The 26,579-nt window shown below is 37.0% G+C and overlaps 1 protein-coding gene across 1 annotated transcript in view; it reads right to left on the reverse strand.

Annotated features, from left to right (window-relative positions):
* Positions 1-11,757: 11,757 nt before the first annotated feature.
* Positions 11,758-26,579, reverse strand: part of IQGAP1 (IQ motif containing GTPase activating protein 1) — a 111,794-nt gene continuing 96,972 nt past the window's right edge. Inside the window, exons 31-38 of the mRNA XM_037833110.1 lie at positions 25,946-26,048; positions 25,298-25,433; positions 24,824-24,911; positions 22,638-22,850; positions 21,789-21,955; positions 19,050-19,172; positions 16,529-16,637; positions 11,758-14,121 (exon numbers count right to left, since the gene is read on the reverse strand). Coding sequence (XP_037689038.1) covers positions 14,008-14,121; positions 16,529-16,637; positions 19,050-19,172; positions 21,789-21,955; positions 22,638-22,850; positions 24,824-24,911; positions 25,298-25,433; positions 25,946-26,048 — 1,053 coding nt within the window. The 3' untranslated portion in view covers positions 11,758-14,007. The remainder of the gene's footprint in view (positions 14,122-16,528; positions 16,638-19,049; positions 19,173-21,788; positions 21,956-22,637; positions 22,851-24,823; positions 24,912-25,297; positions 25,434-25,945; positions 26,049-26,579) is intronic.

Here is a 26,579-nt window from a genome sequence, read left to right on the forward strand (position 1 = left end):
ATAGAAGCAAAAATACTTTAATTGCTGTTAACCTTCAAAAATTAATAGAAGGGAGATCATACTGGTTTGTTTCTTATTTTGATCAAGAGAAAAATGGTTTCTTATTTGATTAGAGAAAAATTGCTGCATTTTGCAGTGATGTTTACATGGCATTCTCAGTTTAGACTGCATACGTGGTGAAATGTTGGTGGGGGAAAGGACTCAGGAGCTGCTGTGAAGGTACATTTACTGGTACTGGCCAAAGAGAGGACAATCTGATTATATATGTATTTACAGTGGTTTGAAACATAAAAGCCATGAGTTCATAATGATTTAAAACAAACAAACAAACCTCATTGTCACCTTCAGAAGATGCTAGAGAACCATTTCATTCTGAAAACTACTAAAAGTAAAGGAGAATCAACCGTTCATCTTTTCCTATATGAATGTTCATTAAGATAACCAAATCGTTGAAGGAAAATTCTTCTTTTTAGAAGAATTCTGACATAAGTAAAGAAGGAATTATAGACTTAGAATATTACCATTTTGCAACCACTAATGAAATAAGAAATCTAGGTAGTCATCATTAATGGCTGCTGAATCCCTGTGATGTGATGAAAAGCTGGTGGGAAGCTTTATAATGAATGGGCAAGTTGGCAAAAGCTGAACCAACTGATCATTCTTTATATCATAAAAAGAGAAGCCCCACATGTGGTGTAATAGGAAGTAAAACATCACTTCTGAAATATTGTTCCCCAAAATTGACACTGAATCTTATTGACATGGATGCAATAAGAAACCCAGAATGTAGAAATTAATTTTAAAAAGTGGGAGGGAGATTTTCAACTAAGAGATTTAGGAGTTCTATCAACGAATTATAATTTGTGGACCTTATTTGGCACCTAATTCAAAGAGTTTAAAAATGTTTATGATGACTAGGGAAATTTAAACACTGACTGCATTTGTTTTTCCTCTTGGGTTTTTTTTTTTTTTTTTTTTTTTGGATAGACTGTTTTTTAGAACAAATGTAGGTTTACAGAAAAATTATGCAAAAAGTACAGAATTCCCATATACTGCTCCCCCCCCCCAGTTTCATCTATTATTAACATTTTGCGTTAGTGTGGTATGATTGTTACAACTGATGAACCAATACTATTATATTATTAACTAAAATACATAGTTTACATTAGGGTTCACCTTTTGTAATGTCCAGTTCTAAATACACAACACATTTTTATTATGGTAACATATATACAACATAAAATTTTCCATTTTAACCATTTGCAATTATATAATTCAGTGGCATTAATTATATTCACAATGTTGTGCCACCATCACCACCATGTATTACCAAAACCTTTCTATCACCCCAGACCCCATACAGAAACTCCATACCAATGAAGCATTAACCCCATTCTCTACCCCTATGCACCTGGCTCCTGGTTACCAGTATTCCAGTTTCTGAAATTTGAATTTGCATATTCTAATTCTTTCATATAAGTGAGCTCATACAATATTTCACCTTTTTTATCTGGCTTATTTCTCTCAACCTGATATCTTCAAGGTACTTCTGTGTTGTAGCATGTATCAGAATTTCATTCCTTTTTATAGCCGAATAATATTCCATTGTGTGTGTGTGTATGCGCGCGCGCGTGTGTGTGTATACTCTGCTTATTGTGGTTTTGAGTTGCATTTCCCTAATGGCTAATGATGTTGAGCATATTTTCATGTGCTTATTTGCCACCTGTATATCTTCCTTGGAGAAATGTCTCCTAAAGTCCTTGGCCAATTTTTTAATTGCTTTGTCCTTCTTATTGAATTGTAGTTCTTTATATATTATGGATAGTAAATCCTCATTAAAGATACAGTCTCCAAATATTTTTTCCCATTCTGTAAGTTGACTTTTTTTTCCTCAGCATGTAATTTTTTTACATTTTTTATTGTGAAATATAACATATATATAGAAAAGTGATAACATTCAAAGTACGATTTAACAAACAGCAAATTTCAAAGAATGTTATGAGTTACAGTGACACTATTTCAGTTATTTCCTTATTGTGAAATATAACTATACACAGAGGGGTGATAACTTTCAAAGTGTGATTTAAAATAGTTATATAGGGAATTTCAAAGAATGTTATGGGTTACTATTACACAGTTTCAGTTATTTCCATATTGTGAAATATAACATATATACAGAAAGGTGATAACTTTCAAAGTACAATTTAATGAGTAGCTATAGAACAAATTTCAAAGAATGTTATGGGTCACAGATCCATTTCAGTTATTTCCTTGTAGCTATTCTAATACCCTAGCAACTGAAAAAAAAATATAATTAAAAAAACATTTATATAAACATTCAGTATTCATAATCCTTTGTTCAATTCCATCGTGTCTGATTCTACCTCTTCCTCTCATTTAATCACTTTCTCAATCTTCAAGGATGTCTAGGCAGTGCTACCCTAACTTGTTCATATTGAAAAGGAGTGTTGACATTATGGGAAAGGGGGGGCGCATCTGGCTGATGTTCTTGAAGAGGCTGTTGCCTCTAGGTTTGGGGACTTATCTGGCATAGGAACACTCTGGAGGATTTAAGTTTCTGAGAAATAAACTTAGTGAGTGAAACTTTATCATAGAGTCTCAGATAGGGACCAGGGTATTCTTTAGGGTTTTCAGGACTACTGTTGAGTTGGGCTTGTTCTACTGTGCCCATTTTGGATCTCTAGCTGAAGCTTGCATAAGAGTAACCTCCAGGATAGCCTCTCGACTCTATTTGAAATCTCTTAGCCACTGAAACCTTATTTTGTTACCTTTCTTTCCCCACTTTTGGTCAAAATGGCATTCTCAATCCCTCGATGCCACGGTCAAGCTCATTCCTGGGGTGCATGTCCCACATTGCCAAAGAGACTCACTTACTTGGGAATCATGTCCCACATAGGGGATGGGTGATGAATTTATTTGTAGAGTTGGTCTTAGAGAGAGAAAGGTCACATCTGAGAAACAAAACAAGTTCTCTGGGGGTGACTCATAGGCATAAGCATAGGTGGGCATAGCCTCCCCTTTACAGCCATAAGTTTCACAAGAGCAAGCCTTAAGATTGAGGACTTGACTTATTAAGTAGGGAGTTCCTAATTTCATATAGCATATATTCTCTCCAAGACAGTGTCTCACATTATCTTCACTTAGTTGTACAATCATCATCACTCTCAATTTTAAACAATTATCATAACCTAAAACACCCCAAAGCCCTTATCAGCCTCTAATTATTTATCCCTAGTATTTGTGTGGTACTAGTAAGGTATTCCTATTAAGTATAGTCCCTAGTATGCAATACATAGTTTTTCCCATATACCATTCTGTTGTTGACTCTTTGTACCAGTGTCATATCTTAGAAGAATATCATGCAAGCATGTATTTGTATTTGTAGTGCTAATCTGTGGGATACATGCCTTTAAACAATCACTTTCGATCATGTTCACCTTCAGTACAACATGTATATAGTCCCATTTATGAACACTCATCACCCCTGTCCATTCCCATACCTTTAAGTTTACCCTCATTAACATCTCTATACATATTAGGTTATCATTCCCCCTTCACTAGCTTCTGTCTATCTCTGCGTACCCTATATTATGCATTATAAGGCATTGATTTTACATTGTTCAGGGAGTTCACATTTGTGATAACATAACAGTATCTCTCCTTTTGTCTCTGACATATTTCTTTCAGCATTATGTCTTCAAGGCTCATCCATGTTGTCTTATGTTTCAGGACCTCATTCCTTCTTACAGCTGCATAGTATTCCATCATATGTATATACATTTTGTTTATCCACTCATCTGTTAAAGGACACTTGGATTGTTTCCATCTCTTGGCAAATGTGAACAATGCCACTGTGAACATTGGTGTGCAAGTGTCTGTTCATGTCAATGCTTTCAGATCTTCTGGGTATATACCAAGAAGTGGAATTTCATTTCTGGATTGTAGGGTAACTCGATATCTAGTTTTCTGAGGAACTGCCGAACTGTCTTCCACAGGTGCTGTACCATTATACATTCCCACCAGCAATGAAAAAAGAGTTCCAATTTCTCCATATCCTCTCCAGCATTTGTAGTTTCCTGTTTGTTTAATGGCAGCCATTCTTATAGGTGTGAGATGATATCTGATTGTGGTTTCGATTTGCGTTTCCCTAGTAGCTAGTGAAGATGAACATTTTTTCATGTGTTTTTAGCCATTTGTTTCCTCTTCAGAAAAATGCCCTTCATGTCTTTTGCCCATTTTATAATTGGACTGTTTGTACTACTGTTGTTCAGTTGTAAGATTTCTTTATATATGCAGGATAACAGTTTCTTATCAAATATATGGTTTCCAAATATTTTCTTCCATTGCATTGGCTGCTGCTTCAGCTTTTTGACAAATTCCATTGAAGTACAGAAGCTTTTGATTTTGAGAAGTTCCCATTTACCTATTTTATCTTTCATTGCTTGTGGTTTGGGTATAAGGTCTAAGAAGCTACCTCCTAATACTAGGTCTTGAAAATCTTTACCTACATTATCTTCTAGGAGTTTTATAGTGTAAGTCCTCCCACTTCATTCTTATGTTTAGAATGTTTTTGGCAATTGTGGGCCCCTTTCCCTTCCAAATAAATTTGGTAACTAGTTTTCTCAAGTCTACAAAGTAGGTTGTTGGAATTTTTATTGGAATTGTGTTGAATCTGTAGATCACTTTGGGTAGAATTGACATCTTAACAATGTTTAGCCTTCCTATCCATGAACATGGAATATCTTGCCACCTAATTAGGTCCTCTTTGTTTTCTTTTAGTAATGTTTTGTAATTTTCTCTGTAGAGGTCTTTTACATCCTTAGTTAAGTTTATTCCTAGATACTTGATTTTTTAGTTGCTATTGTGAATGGAATTTTTTTCTTGATTGCCTCTTCAGTTAGGTCATTACTACTGTATAGGAACGTTACTCACTTAAGTGCATTCATCTTGTATCCTGCCACTCTGCTGAATTTGCTTATTAGCTGAAGTAGCTTTGTTATCAATTTCTCAGGATTTTCCAAATATAAGATCATATCATCTGCAAATAATGACAGTTTTACTTCTTCCTTTCCAATTTGGATGCTTTTTTTTTTGTCTTGGCAAATTGCTCTGGCTAGAACTTCTAGCACGATGTTGAATAACAGTGGTGACAGTGGGCATCCTTGTCTCATTCCTGATGTTCGAGGGGAAGGCTTTCAGTCTCTCACCATTGAGTACTATGCTGGCTGTGGGTTTTTCATATATGCCCTTTATCATACTGAGGAAGTTTCCTTAAATTCCTACCTTTTGAAGTGTTTTTATCAAAAAGGGATGCTGAATTTTGTCAAATGCTTTTTCAGCATCTATTGAGATGATCATTTGATTTTTTTCCTTTCAATTTGTTAATGTGTGTATTACACTGATTGATTTTTTTATGCTGAACCACCCTTACACGCCAGGAATGAACTCCACTTGGTCATAGTGTGTGATTCTTTTAGTGTGCCTTTGGATTCGATTTGCAAGTATTTTGTTGAGAAGTTTTGCATCTATATTCATTAGGGAGATTGGCCTGTAGTTTTCCTTTTATGTAGTATTTTTATCTGGTTTTGGTATTAGAGTGATATTAGCTTCATAAAATGAGATAGGTAGTGTATTACTTAGGGTTCTCTAGGGAAACAGAATCAATGAGAGATATCTATAAACATAACATTTATAAAAGTGTCTCACTCAAGTATGGGTATGCACGAGTCCAAATTCCAAAGGGCAGGCAGCAAACTGGCAACTCCAATGAAGATGTTCGATGAACTCCTCGGGAAACGAACTGGCAACTTGGATGAACTCCTCAGGAAACACTTCACTGGTCAGCCAAAGAAGTGAAGGCCCTCTGTCTTGCTTAAAAGTCTTCAACTGATTGGATTAAATCCATCTGACTGCATTCTCTTATTGTGGAAGACATGCCCTTCGTTGATTCATCAGTCACAGCTGCAGCCAACTGACTGATGATTTAATAAACCAGCCTGTTGGTTTATTAACCAGCCACAAATATCCTCGCAGCAACAGTTAGACCAGTGCTTGCTTGACCAGACAGCTGGGTACCATGACCTGGCCCAGTTGACACATGAACCTAACCATCACAGGTAGTGTTCCTTTTTTCTTCAATTTTTTGAAAGAATTTGAGCAGGAATGGTGTCAGTAAAATTCCCCTGTGAAGCCTTCTGGACCTGGGCTTTTAATTTTATGAAGATTTTTGATGACTCATTGGATCTCTTTACTTGTGATTGGTTTGTTGAGGTCTTCTGTTTCTTCTTGAGTCAGTCTAGGTTGTTCCTGTGTTTCCAGGAAAATGTCTGTTTCCTCTAAGTTGTCTAGTTTGTTGGTGTACAGTTGTTCATAGTCTCCTCTTATGATTTTTTTTTTAATTTTTTGGGATCCATAGTATTGACCCCACTCTCATTTCTGATTTTATTTTGGTCTTCTCTCTTTTTGAGTTTTTCACTCTAGCTAAGGGTCTGTCAATCTTGTTGATCTTTTCAAAGAACCAATTTTTGGTTTTATTTATTATTTTTTATTTTGTTCTCCAGATCTCTTATTTCTACTTTAATTTTCTACTTGCTTTAGGGTTAGTTGGTGATCATTCTCTAGCCTCTTCAGTTGTTCAGTTAGGTCTATGGTTTTAGCTCTTTCTTCCTTTTTGATGTATGCATTTAGAGCTATAAATTTCCCTCTTAGCACTGCCTTCACTGCATCCCATAGGTTTTGATATGTTGTGTTCTCATTTTCATTTGTCTCTAGATATTTACCACTTTCTCTTGCAATTTCTTCTTTGAACCACTGGTTGTTTAGGAGTGTGTTGTTTACCCTCCATATATTTGAAAGATGTGGTTCTTTGGTGGTTATTGATTTCTAGTTGCATTCCATTGTGGTCAGAGAATGTGCTTTGAATAATTTCAATCTTTTTAAATTTATTAAGCCTTGTTTTTGTGCCTCAGCATATGATTCATCCTGGAGAACATTCCATGAGCGCTAGAGAAGAATGTATATCCTGGTAATTTGGGATGTAATGATCCATATATGTCTGTTAAGTCTAATTCATTTATCACATTGTTTAGGTTCTCATTTACTTTATTGGTCCTCTGTCTAGTTGTTCTATCTATAGAAGAGAGTGTATTGAAGTGTCCCGCTATTGTTGTAGAAATGGCTATTACTTCCTTCAGTTTTGTCTCATGGACTTTGGAGATCCTTGATTGGGTGCATAAAGATTTAAGGTTGTTATTTCTTCTTGGTGAATTGTCCCTTTTATTAATTATTAGTATATATTGTCTTTCTTTGACTCTTATGACATCTTTGAATTAAAAGTCTATTTTGTCTGATATTAGTATAGCTACCCCTGCTTTCTTTTGGTTGCAGTTTGCATGGAATATTTTTTTCCATCTTTCCACTTTCTATCTCTTTGTGTTGCTGGGTCTAAGATGAGTCTCTTGTAAACAGCATCTCAATGGGTCATACTCTTTAATCCATTCTGCCAGTCTGTATCTTTTAATTGAGGTGTTTAATCCTTTCACATTCAAAGTTATTACTGTGAAGGCAGTTCTTGAACTGGCCATCTTATCCTTTGGTTTTTAGTTGTCAGGTTTGTTTTTTCCAATTCTTTTTCCTTTAAGTTACCGTTACTAATACTCTTCAGTTCTGTGCCCTTTTCCAGACCTCTCTCTCCTTTTTTTTCTCAGCTGGTAGAGCTCCATTTAGTATTTCCTGCAGGATAGGTCTCTTGTTAACAAATTCTCTCAGCATTTGTTTGTCTGTGAAAATTTTAAACTCTCCCTCCATTTTGAAGGAGAGCTTTTCTGGATACAGAATTCTTGGGTGGCAGTTTTTCTCTTTCCGAACCTTAAATATGTCACATCACTGCCTTCTTGCCTCCATGGTGCCCACTGAGTGGTTAGTACTTAGTCTTATGTGATTTCCCTTGTATGTGGTGAATTGCTTCTCTCTTGCTGCTTTCAGGACTTTCTCCTTCTCTTCAGAATTCGACAGTCTGATTAGTACATGTCTCAGAGTGGGTCTATTTGGATTTATTCTATTTGGTGTTCATTGGGCTTCTTTGATTTGCATATTTATGTCATTTAGAAGGGTCGGGAAGTTTCCCCCAACTATGTCCTCAACTAGCCCTTTACTCTTCTCTTCTCCTTTGGGGACACCAATAATTCTTGTATTTGTGCACTTCATGTTGTTGTTCATTTCCAAGATCCATTTCAAATTTTTCGATTTTTTTCACCATTTGTTCTCTTGTGCATTCGTATTCAATTGTCATGTCCTCTAATTCACTTATTCTTTCTTCTGCCTCTTCAAATCTGCTGTTGTGTGTCTCTAGTATATTTTTAATTTGATCTACAGTACCTTTTATTTCTATAAGATCTGCTGTTTTTTAATTTGTTCTTTCAAATTCTTCTTTCTTGCTCTTCTAAAGTCTTCTTGATGTCTTTTCTGTCTTTTGCCAACCCATTGACGTTATTTTGGAAATTTGCATGACTGCTTTGATTAATTACTCTGGATTTCTCCTCTGGCTTTTTAACTGGGTTGTTTGGCTTGTCCGTATCTATTTGGGTCTTCATGTGCTTTGTGATTTTCTGTTGGCTTCAGGGCATTTGCTTATCTTGGTAAGGTTATTTTGGGATATGTAGAATTATCTGAATATTTATCTATAATTTGGCAAAGCTACAGCTTGCTGGAGAGCACTTTCCATGTCTTCCCAGCAGATGGTGCTCTTGTGCCGCCTCAAGCCAGCTTTCCCCCAACTTTGCATGTACACCCTGTGGGGTCTAAACCAGGTGGAAATCCATCAGCACACCAGTTCTGTGTGTGCACTGGGGACGGCCAGCCTTGTGGGTGTGGGGTAGGTCCTGTGCAGTTTGGCAGGGGGCCCACTCAAAGGACAGTGGGTCCAGTGGGTCCAGGGCTTCCAAGTGTATCACTGTCAGGCTGTGGGGGTACATGTCTCAACCTCCAGCTCAAATGCACTGCAATCCCTGTCTCCCAAGCTTCCATGAGCCCTGTAGGTTGTCTTTTTACTTTCTTGATAATACCTTTTGATGAACAAAAGTTTTTAATTTCGGCAAAATCCAATTTATCTATTTTTTTCTTTTACTTGTGCTTTTATTCAAGAAACCATTGCCTACCTAATACTGGGTCCTGAAGATATTCCCCCATGTTTTCTTCTAGGAGTTGTATAGTTTTAGTTCTGACTTCATTTTTTTATTTTTAAAATTGTATTTTAGGTGTGATAATGGTATGGGGGATTATTTTTTTTTTAAGTCCCAATCTGTAAGAGCAGAGTTTCTCAACTGGGGCAATAGTAAATTTTATACTAGACAGTTTTTTTTTGTGTGAGAGGCTGTCCTGTGCATTTTAAGATGTTTAGCTGCATTCATGGCCTCTACCCACTAGATGCCAGTTGCACCTGAGTTGTTGTAACAAAAAATATCTCCAGACATTGCCAAATGTCCCCTGGGGTTGGGGTGGTAAAATCACTCCCAGTTGAGGGACTGTGTTAGATACATACTGGAGTAGGTATGATTGAAACAATACTATATCTGGGATTTGTGTCAAAATAACCCAAGGTGCGTGTGGGTGGAGGTGGAGATGAAACAAGTTTGACGCGATGATAATTTTTGAGGCTGTGTGGTGGACACATGGGAGTTCATTACACTACTCCCTGTTTTTATCTTAGATATTTCAAATAATAAAAAAAATTTCATAAATTGTAATGCCAAATTATTAAAAGTAATGATATTTCTGTTTTCCCAAAATGTCCTTAGTATATTGGGTTAAACAAGATGTCTCTAAGTCAGAAGGTTATGAATATAATTAACTGACATTTGATAAATCTTGGAAAGCTAAACCTTCTTTGGTCTACTTCCCAGTTCTGAAAAGCAAATGATTTAATGACTGGATAATAAATTATTTTCCAAATCATGTAATTTCCATTTTCTACTCTCAGTAAAATTGAAGGACCTAATCGTGTTATAACTTTTTTTATTATAAATCACTGAGAACCCATTGGGTATAACTAAGGAGTCCCAAGACATTGCTGTAACAAAACACCTTCCACTTCTATAAACTTATTATGAGAGCAATGTTTTTCAGAGCTCACATCTATGAAAATGAAAAATAGGAACAACTGGTCATGAGCCATATCTCATTCTAGCAAAAAGTAATAGTCATAAGTTTTATGCCTTCATTTTAAAAAACTCTTCATTTATCTCATTAAGAAATGCACTTTGAATATCTTACTTTTAGAATTCTTTGTCAGGACAATATATTACTTTGACCTTTGATCAGATATGCACTTGTAATTGTAATGATGAAAAAAATATTTTTCTGAATTGAATTAGCATTATGGTCATAGGAAATAATACAAACTTTAAATGTCTTATATGTGTATATATACTTATTTTTGTTACAAAGAATGACAGGATGATAAGACATGCTTAAAAATATATTAAGATAAAACTCTGTAATGGAAGTGGAATCAAAATATGAGTTTGTGCTGGTTTGAAGCTGTTATAGACCCTAGAAGAGCCAAGATCTTCTAATCCAATCTCGTGGTGTGGGAACTTTTGATTGAATGTTTCCATGGAGATGCGACCCACTCAACTGTGGGTGAGATCTTTGATTAAATTATTTCCATGGAGGTGTGAACTCACCCATTTAGGGTGGGTCTTAATTAGTTTACTGGAGACCTTTAAGAGATCTCACAGAGAAAAAGAGTTCAGAGAAGCTGAGAGAGACATTTTGGAGAGAAGCTAAGGTATGTTCCCCAGAGTTTGCCCCTGGGAGAAGCTAACAGCCAACACAGACCCAGACGCTTGGAGATGCAGAAAGAAAGATGTTTAGAGATGCTAAACTAAGAGATGAAGCCCAGTTTGCCCTGGAGAAGCTAAAAGAGGACTCCAAGACGCCTAGAGAGAAATGCCCTGGGAGAACAAGCAAGAATGCACAGGAGCTGTGAGAGAGAATCTCAGACAGACACAAGCCAGAGACATTTTGGAGAAAGCCATCTTGAAACTAGAACCCAGGAGCAAAGGAACAGCAGACAACAGCCACGTGCTACCCCAAAGCCTTTGTTCTTATCACATCATTCTTCCTCAGAAGGTCATCCCCAGACCCTCACACAAATTATCACTCCAGTTTTTCACTTATAGCTACTGTTTTTTGTTTTCCTTATTTCATATTGAAACTTTCAACTATAGTCTTGCCACAGTTTATTAACGTAACAGCATGCCTATATATAGCCCTCTGTTGGGGAAGCCACTTTTTTTTTTCCTGTTTAGCTTTTCCATATCCAAATTCCCCTTGTCTTTTCTGCTGATTCGCATGTAATCCGGAATATAAGCCCACTGAGAGGCATCCTACATGTGCATTCTGCTCAACATCAGTGTACTACTACTTGTAAAATGTTAACACTGATGCAATTTTAACCTTTCAGCCATTGGCAAATCAGAATTAAGTGGCATTATATTTGTTCCCACACACACTTCTTTTTAAGTTGGAGCTTCTTTAAGCATATTAAATTTTAAAAGGCTAAACACATCTTAAAAATTGCTTTGATATACTCAGTGATTTGATAGCTGGTTTGCATTTGCTCCTTCAAAAGACTATTAAAGAAGGGGTTGTTTTCTGTTGTGGTTTTCAATTACTAAATCAACACTCTGTTTGGAAGGAACTGCTACCAATGAAACTGAGAAAAATAAACAAACATGAACAAATGACCTTTTATTTCATACAGAGATACAAAGGCAATTGTGTGTAGCAACAATCTGATGAGCAGTCCAAATTCGTGGGAGGAAGTAAATCCATGGTAAATGTCATGATAGCTGGTTGAAAGAAGGTCAAAGAAGGAGACAGATGAGACAAGAGAATGCTGCAGCTAATAAATAAAAATATTAAGGGCTACATGGTATCAATGCCACTACTTGAGAGTTTGAGCATTATCTATGCTATTAAAACCATAATTCTATATATTTATCAAAATCTTTTGAAGTACATATTACTCTATATTGCATTAGAAATTGTGCTAAGGGAACTATAACTCTTACAAATTATTGAAACATCGTATTTTATTAAAGGAGTTGTTAATTTTGCTCATATTGTCTGTCTTGGAGGTGGCCTTAAGGCCCAACAAGCATTTGGGAAGAAAAAGGGTTGACACTTTTAGTTGATCCCAGTTTTTGAGATGATGATAGCTATAAAAGCTTTTTTGTTTTAGTCTGAGAAAAATGTTTAATAAAAAAATAGTCTTCCAAAATACAAGAAAAACAAGGTTAGGATAGTGGAGAATCCTTATATGGCACTCCTCACCTCACCTCTTCCTTGGTTTTCAGAGCTCAACTGCACTCCCAGATCACTTCCTGTGGATTGCCTGGAGTGCATAAAGCACACATATAACTTAATCTGCACCCATGGACCTGATTGCATAAACAGTCTATCATGAAAAATACTTCTCCAATATTTACATTTGTGACTGGGACACACCACATAATATGCTATTAATTAAAACAATTTATTGGCTTTAAATATACATCAGTAAATTTTTAAATGTTATTTTATTTATGTTAAGTTTCATGTTTTATGATAAAAGAATACTGAACCAAAACAGAAAATGGAGGCTCAGTAGCATGATTTCAATATATTCTCCTGGTTAAATAGATTTTTTTTTTAAGTGTATGACTTTGCTCAAGAACAAAAGCTTCCTAAATTCAATGTTTAAAATTTGAATTGTTTTTGACTAAAGCCAGAAAACTAGGTTTATAACACAGAGGCACAAAATGGGCAGCAAGAGAAAAGAGGTGAAAGAAATGGGAAAAAATCATTTTAATATCAAGTGTAACATGGGTTGGCTGGTTTTGTATGTTTTTGTTTTAGACTATTTAAGGCAGGATTATCTCTTTGCAACTCTGAAGATAAATCCTAGTGTTTAGCTATAAGAAAATCTTAAGAGTTCAGATATACAGATAAGCCCATTAAAAAAAATCCTTTTCTTACAGTTTTCTAAAAGTATTAAAGCATTATATAAATCTTTAAATTCCTATCACCCATATTTTAAGAACTCTACACTTTAATAAGGCACTTTTAAGATATAAAACAGTTTTGAAAACAGTTGTGTTCTACACTAGAGCAAACCCTTTCCTTTGCTGTAGGGATGGAGTGGTCGGTCTCTGAAACTAGTGAGAATTTTGCACCAACACAAACAAGTAGGTCACCAAGATGGGCCCTCAGCCAAGTCTGACTTTACCCAGACAGCAGAATGTTATCAATGGAGACACCCCTATCCACTGGCCAAGGAGTTCACAGAATTGCCCAAATTTGATGGTGAAATTTAAAAACAATATCTTGTTTCTTTCTAGAAATGTTTCTTCTGAATACTTCCATTAGTTCCTGACCAAAAAGGAACACACAATGGAAGAGAAACAATGACCCCCCCACCACCACCACCAATCTTTCAATTTTACCGATGGGACAGGGATGTAAAGGAGCGTTCCTTTTAAATGACAACCTAATAACCATAATTAATCTGACATTTTAATTGTGTCTTAAATGTATGTATGTTACTGGTACTGACAGGTTCCACTTCTAAATAACAAGAATTCAAATCCCACCATCCCTATTGCTAATTAAAAGAAACACCTAAGCTCACAATATAATAATGCAACCTCTAAGACTGACAACATAGAACGATTCTGTGGACTTTCCACTCTTTCCTTAAGTGACAGAGGAAAACAGAGGAACCAGAAGGTTCAGATTAAGCCTAAGATACAGTTTCACTATCAAAAGCATAACAAATGCCCCACAAGAGCAGGAGGAATTAAAAATGTGGTGCTGGGAGTGTGTATCAGATTGAGGCATGGTCCTGGGCTGGGTCTTTGTTTCCAAAGGGTAAGAGGGACCCCAGAAAGACAGCTGTGATTCACTTCTTTCCTCCATACTTTTGGGCTGGCAGCAAATGATCAATTACTTCCCGTAGAACTTTTTGTTGAGAAGGAAGATCAGGAGGTTGACATTTACTTTAGCTCTATCAAATAATTTCATGACTGCAACTCCTTCATACTGTAGCTGCAGCAGGTCCTGTTCAAAAGAACATTTTGACAGTTAATCAAAGCTGTAGCAAAAGAAAAGGACACACTGTAGGGTGGGTTCCAGAATCAAGGAGGTATGCCTACGTGCCCAATGTGAAAGGGATGAGTAAAAAGTCCCCAACTGTGGACCTGCCCACTGCACAGCCACCCCAGAGCTTGAGGAATAGGGCACGATAGTCAGTGGAATTTTCTGTGTTAATGTGGGATTAAGAAGTCAAGTTTCTCATATCAAAATACACCAAACATGGAAAGAAAAACCATTTTCTGTTATCATATACATCTAAACTTTTATTTCAGAAATTATATTTTCCCATTTTATCTAAGTGATGGGTCACCAGTTTTAATAAATCTGGAGGTGAAACCTTTTCAATCCATGATGAAATATACTGCTTATTAAAAAGGAGACAAGGCCAGTGATCCTGTCCTAACAATATCTACTGAATTCCTTATTTCTATTGAGAAAGCTTTTATATTCTGAAAGCAAGGGAAAAGAGAAAACTAAACTTTTATTGGGTGCCTAGCATGTACTTGACATTCTATAAGCACATTATATACTATCTTTTAAAGTCCTCACAAAAATCCTTCAAGTTATGATTATCCCTATTTTAAAGATGAAGCTACCGAAGCCCAGAGATATTACATGACTCACCCAAGAATGCAAAGTTGGATGTGGTGAATCCAGATCTGCCTGCAAAGCTCCTGCTTTTCCCACTACCCTCCTCTATCCAGAACAAGTTTAAGAAATCTGAGTGGTCTCACCCCTAAACTTTCAAGAGTGGTGACAAAAAAGCAGGAATCAAAGGGCTTGAAGGAACGCAATCAATCTTTTGGAAAAATCAAAGCAGCTCCATGAGGGCGGGGCCCGGTGCTTCACTTGAGCCTTACACAATAACTCATACCTGGCAATTACTCCATATTTAAGGAACACATGCATGAATGAATAAAAAACCTTATGCAGACTGGTTGGCCAAAAAGAATTTAGTGAAACTGAAGGAATAACAGGATCTTTTGTGTAAGTACTTTAGTTACCATGTGTACCACAAAGCCATCATTTTGAGGGTCTAGTAGTCTCTGAGAAGGAAACAAAGATGACTAAGACATATTACCTGTCCTTGGAGTTCAAAATTTGGGGGTGGGGATGGGGTGGTAGGGGAATAGGCCAACATATAGTTTCACTATAATGTGAAGCCCAGTGGAAAGAAAGGAAGGATCTGTGAGCTACAGAAGCAAAGAGGAATCCACCAGTGGTGGCTTGACTAGCAGAGGAAGCATTAGAGATAGTAACATGCTCAAGTACTCAATAAATAACAGGAGAACAGAGAAGGGTGGAGAAGAAGGGAGGCCACAATTCAGAGTTCTGGAAGTGCACAGCCAAAAGCACAAATGCATGTTCTGAGAAAGGCACCTGCCCCATCTGTGACCGTGGCTGTGTGAAGTTGTGCAAGGAATGAGGTAGGAACAGACTGCAAAGCACAATATACACAAAACTAAAAGAGGCTAAAGATTCAGTGTAGCTTACAAGAGGTGACAGTGTGATTGTGAAAGCCTTGTGGTTCACACTCCCTTTATCCAGTGTATGGATGGATGAGTAGAAAAATGGGGACAAAAAACTAAGTCAAAAATAGGGTGGGGGGTGATTTGGGTTCTCTTCTTTACTTTTATTTTTTTATTCTTATTTTCACTTTTTTCTGGTACCAGGAAAATGTTCAAAAAATAGATTGGGATGATGAATGCACAACTATATGATGGTACTGTGAACAACTGTACACTTTGGATGATTGTATGGTATGTGAATATATCTCAATAAAATTGAATTTAAAGAAAAAAGAGGCCAAAGATTACCTAGGAGTACTTTCAATGTCCTGATATTTTTTAATGTGTAAAAATTAGCAGTATTTAAAAACAAAATTAGAGATAATTAAGATAACTATGCTACAAAATGATTCACTATTGAATTCTTGCTGAATTTAAAATGGGATTCAAGCTACAAAGATGCAATTTACACAATTTACTTTAAGTACCTATATCAAAATTTTTTTTAAACCCACAAAAAAAACAGGGTTTCAAGCTCCTTAGTAGGCTTAGAATTTTATACTGTCAAGACTTGTACTTAAGTATTTTGTTCAAGTCCAAAGTTATCAGCTCAATTTAGTGGCAATACTAAGTGGTAGCTTCACATAAATGCTTTTTGAAGATTTACACATCTGCAAAAGCTCTCCAGAGTGCACTGATCAACTGAAATCTTCCACCTCTTTCCCCCCATGTGGAGTTTAGCTCACTCTTGAACCTGCATAGCTTTTCCAAGTGGGTTCCCTTTTACGTATTTCTCTGACCTTGACAAGAACACAACTAACCTTACATAGAGAGCTTTCAGGTCCCACCTGAGGCACACCTACCTGATAGTGTAACATAAAAGTCTCCATTTGAACTCCCATGAATTTGGCCTTCACTTCAAAGTCTCCAACTTCTTCTGTTGGACTGATTTCAAAGATAACGTTTTTAAACCTGTTGAAACATAACAAATGATCATAGGGGATGTTTTTTATGTTCCCATATAAAAATACTCTATGAAATAGTGAAAGAAGATGAACAAAGTTTTCAAAGGCAGAAAGGCATAGAAAATACAGGTTCAAAGTAACTTCTGTAGGTGAGTCAGCTTGGGATTGCTACTCCTAAGTAACACACACTTTGGGACAGAGGATCAACAACCTCTCCTCATAGCCCTTGCATTCTACTGAAAGAGGAACAACTGAAGAATGCCACAAATGGCGATTTCAGAGATCCTCTTAGCCTTCCAAGTGGCCACTGCTGAAACGTAATGAAAAAAGGAGACTCCTGGGGAAACTGGGCTGGAAGAAGGGAAGAGAGGGGTGTGCCTGTGTGTGTATGCTTGCAAGCAGGCACATTTGAAGATTGCGAGAAGTAAATAAAGGGCATCAGTACAAAAAGTGCTAAGAGATAATATAAATGCATTATCTAAATACCACCACAGATAAATTGCCATTATTGAAAATATTTAACATATCATTCATTCTCAACATGTTACATGCCAGGAAATTTTATGGCACCTGAAAAGGGGGGAACATGCTGTTACCCAGATGATCAAAGTTTATCACCCCAGATTTCCAGGACTCAGCTATGAAGCAACGTTACCCATCTGAAACAGCTGAGCACCATGAAGGATGCAAACATAGATTGCTGAGAAGCTAAGAGAGAGGTCACAAAATCCGTGCACTAAAGTGCATTCATTTTACTCAAAAGGAGATCCTCACAGGTTATTCCTTAAAAGATATTTATTTTACAGGATAAATGGTTTTATTTTAACAAGTTTGGCTGGTTATTTGGTTTCTAAGCCCATAGTACCACAAATTAAGAGAAGTAAGAGAGCCTAATAGAGGGAGGCACCTGAACATAATAGAAAAAAATGACCAAAAAAAGAGGAAGAGATAATATTATGAAACAGATTTCAAAAATCCATAAAGTGCTCAACTAAGAAAGAAAAAAGAAAAGAGGAAAGAGGAGGGGAGAGGAGAGAGGAAAGGAAAAGAGAAAGGGGAAAGGGGGAGGGGAAAGGAGAAGAGAAGGGAGTGGAAGGAAAGAATACCAAGGTCCCCAATTGAAAAATGGACAAATGACAAGATAGACAAGAGAAAATATAGACATACAGACAATAAACATGTTTAAAAGAAAAATCATAAACCTCAACCAGAATATTTTAAATGCAAATTTTAAAAATGAAATACTGGTTTTTTAAATGATTGAACTGAAAACCATCAAAAATTATTTTAATATTCAATGATGGTAAAGAACTAGATAAGCACTTTCATACACACTGCAGATACTACTGGGAAATATTTTGGTAATATATATAAGAGTTTTAAATTTTTTTATACTCTCTAAACAGATATTCCATTTCTGGGCATCTATCATTAAAAAAAAACAGGATCAGAGATTTACATATAAAAGTGTTATCATAGCATTATGTTTAATAATATATAAAGTAAAATCAACTTAAATGTTCTACAACAGAGAATGGTTAAATAAATTATAACTATAGAGTATGGAATATTATGTAGCAATTAAAAGGATGTTTTCAAAGAATGTGGAAAATGCTAACAATATAATGTTATGATAAAGAGTTGGATACATGACTATAAGTAGTATACCCCAATTGATGTTAAAAAATAATAAGTAGGTGGATAAGTAAGTAGGTAAGTGGGTGGATAGATAATCTTTTTCTAAATAGGAACACAGAAGAAAATATACCAAAATAATTTGAGGGTTATCTATGCCTTTTGGGATTATAGGTGTTTTTCCTTTTTCTTTATTCTTTACCATATTTTCAAAGTTCAATAATGAATATATATTATTTTAGGATCAGAAAAATCTTAAAATTTCTTATAAACAAGGTATTTTTTTAACAGACACAAGAGCAGAAGTAGGTGCTCACTGAATGTTAATGAGAGCTGGGCAGGGCCTGCGGGATAGTCATGTGCAAAGCAAGCTGGCTCTTCCAAGGAAAGAAAAATAAGGGTAATCTCGGTTCATAGGATAAACATCCTCTTATTGTTATCAATTCTTGGTTCAGGCACAGAAGAAATGGAAGGAGCGGTTTCATGCTTAAAAGAGGAAGAATTAAGATGAATCTCACACAAACAAGGAGCAGCAAAAAATACTTCCCCTTTCATGACAGACAAATTAGCTTTGACTATGAAGCCTAATTCTGCACATAAAGATATATATATATATATATGAAATATAAAACTGGCATCCAGAAAAGAGAAATAAAGGCAACAAGATGACAGTATAATAATTGCAATCGTTGGGGAAAAAAAAAAACCAATAGGGTAATGTCCCTAATATAGCCTATGCTAGGAAAAAAAAATCAAAAAATAAAGTAAAAAAGTAAATACTCACTGATTCACTTGCAGGTCTTCAATTTCCAGAAGAACTCCTTTTTCATGTAGTCTTGCTGCCGTATATTTCAGGGAAATTTTTTTGCTTTTCTTTCCTTTCATTTCCTTAGGCTTTTTGGAGACCCTATAAAAATGACAGCATGTCACTTTCTATAAGTGACTATCTGGTAATCCAAGGATATGAGGCCAGGAAATAAATGCCCCATACATAAGCTTAAGTAACATACAATTCTAAAAAGGCAAATAAATGTTAGGACTATCCTAAGCAATATCTCTTGCAACAGAGGGGAAACATACCAAATTGCCTTGTCTTTAATTTAATTTATATTTGAAAACACTTCCTCAATTTCACAATGTCTTAATCCTTCTGTGTCCCTCTCAGAACCTAAGCACATTACACACAAATAAGTCTGAGGGCTTGTAATGCCAGGCTGAGGGAATTGTACTGAATCCCAGGGTTTAAGGAGTCGCTTTAAGCCCCTTAGTTATGAGGAGAAAAATTAAAACTCTTCGAGTAAATAATTTTTAGAAAACTTAATCTAGAATAGCAATTACAGAGGAATGGGAACAAGGAAAAAGAAACACGTTAGTAAGCTGAGACAAGGCAAAAAGTGATAAGAAAAGGTAACAAAGGACAGAACAGAAATGAATGAGAACCAGTGACCTGGGATTCCCAAAGGAGCCATCACATCATCACTGCTGGTGGGAATGTAAATAGGAATAATCCCTATGGAAGGCAATTGAAAATATTATCAAAATTACAATGCACAAAAGGAGAGGCTAAACCTGTTTATAATTGTGCCTAAGAGTTTCCCCCTGAGTGCCTCTTTGTTGCTCAGATGTGGCCCTCTCTCTCTAACTAAGCCAACTCAGCAGGTGAATTCACTGCCTTCCCCGCTACATGGGACCTGACTCCCAGGGGTGTAAATCTCCCTGGCAACGCAGGATATGACTCCCAGGGATGAGCCTGCACCCAGCATTATGGGATTGAGAACATCTTGACCAAAAGGAGGATGCGAAATGAAACGAAATAAAGTTTCAGTGGCTGAGAGATTCCAAATGGAGTCGAGAGGTCACTCTGGTGGACATTCTTACGCACTATGTAGATAACCCTTTTTAGGTTTTAATGTATTGGAATAGCTAGAAGTAAATACCCGAAACTACCAAACTCCAATCCAGTAGTCTTGACTCTTGAAGATGATTGTATAACAATGTAGCTTACAAGGGGTGACAGTGTGATAGTGAAAACCTGGTGGATCGCACTCCCTTTATCCAGTGTATGGATGGATGAGTAGAAAAATGGGGACAAAAACTAAATGAAAAATAGGGTGGGATGGGGGGGATGATTTGGGTGTTCTTTTTCACTTTTATTTTTTATTCTTATTCTTTCTGGTTTAAGGAAAATGTTCAAAAATAGATTGGGGTGATGAATGCACAACTATATGATGGTGCTGTGAAAAGCTGACTGTATACCATGGATGATTGTATGATATGTGAATATTATCTCAATAAAACCAAATTTAATTATTTAAAAAAAGTTACAATGCACAAAACTTTTGACCCAATAATTCCATTTCTAGGAATTTATCTTCAGAAATATGCCTATATTTGCAAACTGATATATATAAGAGGTTACTTACTGCCACATTTTTTATTATAACAAATTGGAAACAATTTTAATGTAAATCAATGGAGAACTGATTAAATAAATCATTCTATCTCTCTTTATGATGGAATACTATGGAGCTATTAAAAAAGAGAGAGAACATAGCTGTCTGCTTAGAAGGCCAGGAAGCAATGGATTCTGTACCAATGAGCACCCAGTGCCTAGATCTCAGTTTCTAAATACCATTCTTTACTGAAGGAACCAGGGATCCTGGAAGAAATAGCTAATTCCAGCACTGGGTAAGGGAAATTATAAGTTGAACTGTAAAACATCTTGTGCCAGAAAATAAGGAAATGCTCAAAGAATGATGGGAACATGTCAAAAGGACACAGGAGCCAGCTCTGCAAACTGGGTTACAAGAAGAGATGTTTTGCATCCCTTTATATCAGCCCAGCCCCACTCCCTTCTTCCAGGGAGGGAGAGGGAAAGAAAGAAAGTACATGTGTGAGAGTGAACAAATCAGAGAGAGAAAGGACACAAAAGTGGGAAAATGTTAAAAACAGGTAAAGGGCATATGAGTATTTATTATTCTACTCATTCAACCTTTCTGAGGTTTTAAAATTAAAAGTTAGGAGAGAAAATTAGATTAACCCCACAAGCAGAGGTGAACTTATCACTTCACCTCTCTGGGTTTTCCAGTTTCTGTCCCCATAGTGGGCATGATGGATGGTCAGAGACTGGGTCCTACCCTGAGGAGGAATATCGAGGGGCCTGGGAATCTAAATGTTTGTAATATTCCTGAAGTGATTTTGAGGCGCATGCAGGTTTAGGACCATGAGATGACCTCCTTTCACGACTCTATAATTTCTAGTACCAAGAGACATATTTTGGAACAAAAGATGCTTACAAAGAACCATCCTTGAAATCTCCCACACATTATTTATATCATAAGCTAACAAATGGAACTAAGCAATTATAAACTATTGGAAACAAGAAGAAACTAATCCATAAATAGATCAAGTATTTTTTAGGTAAAAATTCCCAGTGTCACCTCAGTTGTCTCTGCTTCTTTTTCCCAGTCTAATTCTTCTCCCTGATAATAATTCTTAAGAAAAAAAAAAAAAAAATACTCACTTGCCCTTGCTGGCTAAATTATCTAAGCAGGTTTTGATATAGCTCTTATAGTAATCCACCTGCTCCCCATAAAATGTGGCCTTAGAGTTCAGAGCAGCATAAGTTTGTTGCAATTTCACCAGTTCAGCCTTTCTCCTCTGTCGGTATCTCCGCTGATTCCGAATATCCTGAGACAAAATTATTAAAATTAGGGAAATGATAGATATTATGTGCTTCCTGAATCATTTTCATTTGACACTTGAACTCAGCAAGGCTTAACTCAGCCTTGAACATGACCAAACATTCGGAATAGTCAACAATTTATATCCAGAAATTAATTTTTTCCCACTTGTATCTTCTAGAGCTGGGGAAACATGATACTTTTATAGATCATATTCTTAGAATTTACTTGCCAAGCTGGGTTACACCCCTTAAGTGTCTTGTCAGGAGAGGGAAAACGAGTTTTAATACATTGGTTATCGAGTTCCTGGATGGGCACATGCACGCCTCAGCTCCCAATCCCTCAGCACCCTCACTAGAGAAGATTCACACAAATCAAGGATCTGATGATCAACCTGATGTGAATTTACATTTTAGAGTAATCATTAAAAAGATCTGGAAGAACTCTTTAAGGTCAAAGGGACAAATTTAATAACAAAACAATTTAATCAGGGTGGGCAGTGGAATAAGCCATCTCGGGGAGTGCAGCCTCACGTTGAAGAGTCAGAAACAGTTCCTCAGAGGAGAGGACACTGATCTTCCATGAAATGAATGAAGTCTGTTGTTATCTGAACAGCTACTCCCTCTTTTACAAGCCCCTAGGACAGCTTTACTTCAGGCCAGGCCATCGCTACGCCCCAAATGCAATACCCTGGCAATGTCGTTGATCAGTTCCTGGTATCTGTTCTTTGGGTCCACAGTCCCAAGCTCTGTCAGCTTCTTTAAGCCTGACTGGATCTTCTCCTTCTTCTCCTGAAGAGTGAGGTTATTGTCCTCCTTTACAGATTTTGACTTTTTCATCTTGTCTGGAGTTTTTGCGTCACGAATGGCACGTCTCTGCATGGCCCTCTGATGTTCTGCTTCCTACAAATGAGAAAAAGAAGTTCTTGGCAAGTTCACCACCCTAATCCTAAACCTATACAGATGTCCACACTTGAATTTATATAGTTCTCAAACTCCTCTCTGGAAACCAAGGAGAACAAACCTTCCTCCTACTGGCTGACCGAGGATTGCATACGGCAGATCCCTTTTCATCTATGAGAGATTCCATCTCTGAAATCACTTGGCTTCTCAGGGCTTCTTTTCTGGAGGCCTTCCCTGGACTCTCAGACACAGTTGGGAGACTGGACTCCTCTGGCTACAAAATCTTCCAATTTTTTCTTATCAGATTTTGGGACAAAAAGCCATTAAATTTTATTTGAAACATGGCTCACTGAATGTTGTAATTACACCGATGCAACAACATCACTGCTCAGTAAATTCTTGCTAATGCTTTTTGCCACCTCATTCTGGCTGAATCATGCGCAAGCCTTCCCTCTGTTTTCTAATGTGCTGCAAATGCCAGTATCTTAAAAAGAAAGACCTTCTCTTGACTCTGCTATCCTTCCTTGGGCAAGTTACTTAACCTTAGTTTAATAAATAATCTTAGTTTCCACATCTGTAAAATGGAAATGAAATACCTCAGGAATGTTGTAAGGATTCAATGAAAGAAGATAGGTAGAAGTACCAAACATATAATAAGTGCTCAGTAAAGACTGGTTCTTCCTTCCCTACTTCAAACTTCTTTTGGGGTAAACAAATTACAGTGGTTGGTGATGCCTCTTTTCTTGCCCCTTACACACATTTAATGAGTAATCAATCATAGCATCTAAAAGTGGAGAATTCATCTAAAACAGGGGTTTTCAAACAGTATGGCCTTTAGTGTTTCCCAGAGGTACCAGAGACCTAGAGGACTGGATTCCAAGTGCCCAAATCCAGCACCTATTTCACTTGCTTTATATATCGGGCTTCAAAGTAAGTTGTTATTTAATGAAAAAGATTCCCATGTTCAATGTTAGAAAACAAATGATTTGACCACATTTTCTCATTTACAAATGTGAAACAGGGGTCTTGTTCGTGAAGCTCTTATATAAGAAGTGACGTGTTCATCCCTTCCCACTACCACGCCACCCCCCACCCAGCTGGCTCTCAGACCTCATCACACACCTAGATGACTCAGCCATCATCTGCTCTGAGAGCGCTGCTGAATTAACCAACATAAAATGGTCCCAAAGCTTACAAAGGCTCTTCTGTCCCTGTATCTCTGGTGCCAAATTCCTGTCTATCTTTTGGGCCCTGCATAATTTGGCCTCAGCTATTTCATTACTCACTTTCATCAACATCTTCATTCTAGACACATAGGTCTGGTCTCATCAAGCTCCCCCTCTCCTCTGAACCTTTGTTCACATGGACAATCCTGCCTAGAATGTCCTCTCTCGTCTTATATGCCCCCCAAATCCTATCTATCCTTTAGCTAAGTCTGGCTCAAGTTTCACTTCCTTTATGAAGCCTTTCTGATGACATTGTTCCTTATTGGTCTCTTTCCTGAACTTCTATTGTTTTTATAGCCAATACTATAACTCATTTTTAATGGTTTTCTAACTATTTCAGGTATATGTGTATATTACCCCAACTAGATCATGATTTCATCAAGTTTAGGAACCACAGTCTGTACTTTTTTCTATCTATTAAGGCACTTAGCAAAATTCTAACCATATACCATCCAATAAATACTGGATGACATAGTTGATTTTGCCCCAGATTAAATTAAAAAGCACACACATTGCATGGAAGTGCCAGTGATCTCCTTGCCCTAAGAACATCTCCCTCTGAATCTGGAACCAACAACTTTCTCAGACAAGCCCTATCCACCACCATCAGCCTCTAGTTATACCCATACCCACCCACAGGTTACCACTTCATTTTAATTGTGTCCCCCACTCTTCAAACCCGGCATGCATCTCTCACAGGAGCACCTATCCACCTTACTAAGGTATATGTTAAACCCCAAATTCTACCTGTTCACTGGTGGCTGGTGTTTCTAGGATTTCAGTCAAGGTCTCTCCTGGCTGGAACCGGATGACATCCACAATTAAACGTTTTGTGCTAAAACCAGAGGAGGGAAGAATTTAAACATTACAAGGTGTTCTACTGCTTCTCAAGTGGACACCAATACAAACACCGTCTCACAGAGGTCCCACTGGGCAGTTGCTAACACAAGGTAATCAAGGTCTCCAGGCTAATTTATGCAGCTTACAACAGAGTGGGTAGGAAGGTTAGAATTTCCAAGACTTAAATTTCATCTTTGCATCTTATTAGCAAAATAAGGCAGATAAGTCCTGTACCAAGTATAACATATGAGGTGGACAAAACTACAACAGGCTTGAAAGGCCAATATGATCATTTCAGGTATGACCAATTGGGCTTATTCACCAAGGCCAAGGGATCTTTTGATTTAAATTCACCTCATTCCTCCTGCTTTGAATACTCACTTCAGTAAGATGGTCCGAGCATCCATTTCTGCATTCTCATCTCCAGGCACATCAAACTTGTTGGTCAGTGTGAGAGATACTTCTGTCTTAGCCAGTGCCTCCTTGTTTGGGTCATTTAAATTGCCTGAGCTTTCCCCTGAAGTTTTGGGAGAGTAGAAAAAGTCAGTATAATAAAGAGAGGAGATATGGGGAAAAAAGGAACACAAATAAAAGATGATGCAAATCTAACAAGATGCTTGAATAAGCCAAAATGTACAACACTGCAAGGACACCCTTTACTGAGAAATAAAACAATAAAACATCACCCCAAATGAGACAAGACAAAGGAGCCATAAAAAAAAAAAAAACTTCATACATGTTTGATAAATTATTTCAAGAGTATAAAATTACAATTATCTCTCAAAGTACCCTGTTCAAATCCTTTATAGGGCTTATCATAACTTCTAATTATATGATTATTTAAGTATATTCATTTAAAGTTAACTCTTCCACTGAACTTAAGCTCCTCACAGGCAGGGATCATGTCTGTTTTGTTCCCCGATGTACATCCAGAACTCGGTATAGTGCAGAAACAGAGAGGGTGCCACTCATAGCACTCCTCTGTCATGTTCCTCCCTCACTTTCTGGGCAGTTAAGGCAGAACTTTACCTATGAGGGACTCGATGGTGGGCACTTCCCCAAGGTCATCCAGCAGCTCATGGATCGGATCATTGTGCTCTGGAGCAATGGCATCCTGGTGATCTAAGAGGAGCTGCATCAAACATCCACAATTAATTCCATTTACCCCTATCTCAGCTCACAAGGCTGAGCTCCGACAGTGAAAGAACTGAGAAGCCAATCCTCAGCAAACTAACCCAAGGAAACAATATAAACATAATTCAGAAAGAATCAAACTGGTCTCTATTGAATGACATATGTTATCATGTAGGGAAAGGAAATAAGGGCATTCTTTTAACCCCATGGCCATAAAGGGTTCAAATGTACCCTAAGTAAAAACAAGGAAACCCACAGACTTCAATATCCTGTCATCTAAATGCTCTACTACTAGTTCAAATAACTCACGTTCATAGTTTCACTTAATGTTCCCAGGGTACAGTACCTCTTAATCAAGAGAAAAGGGCACCAGATCAAAGCTATCATTATCTTAGAAGCACTCAACAAAACCTTCCAGATGCTATTATTCCAGTCAATATCCTCAGAAATGAAAATACCTGAAACTTCATTTACATTTTACATATGTCCTCACTGCCTGTTCTTTAAGCCCCCCAAAAAGGAAAGGAGT

The sequence above is a fragment of the Choloepus didactylus genome, chromosome 4 (genome assembly GCF_015220235.1).
Source record: "Choloepus didactylus isolate mChoDid1 chromosome 4, mChoDid1.pri, whole genome shotgun sequence".
Taxonomy (NCBI): Eukaryota; Metazoa; Chordata; class Mammalia; order Pilosa; family Megalonychidae; genus Choloepus; species Choloepus didactylus.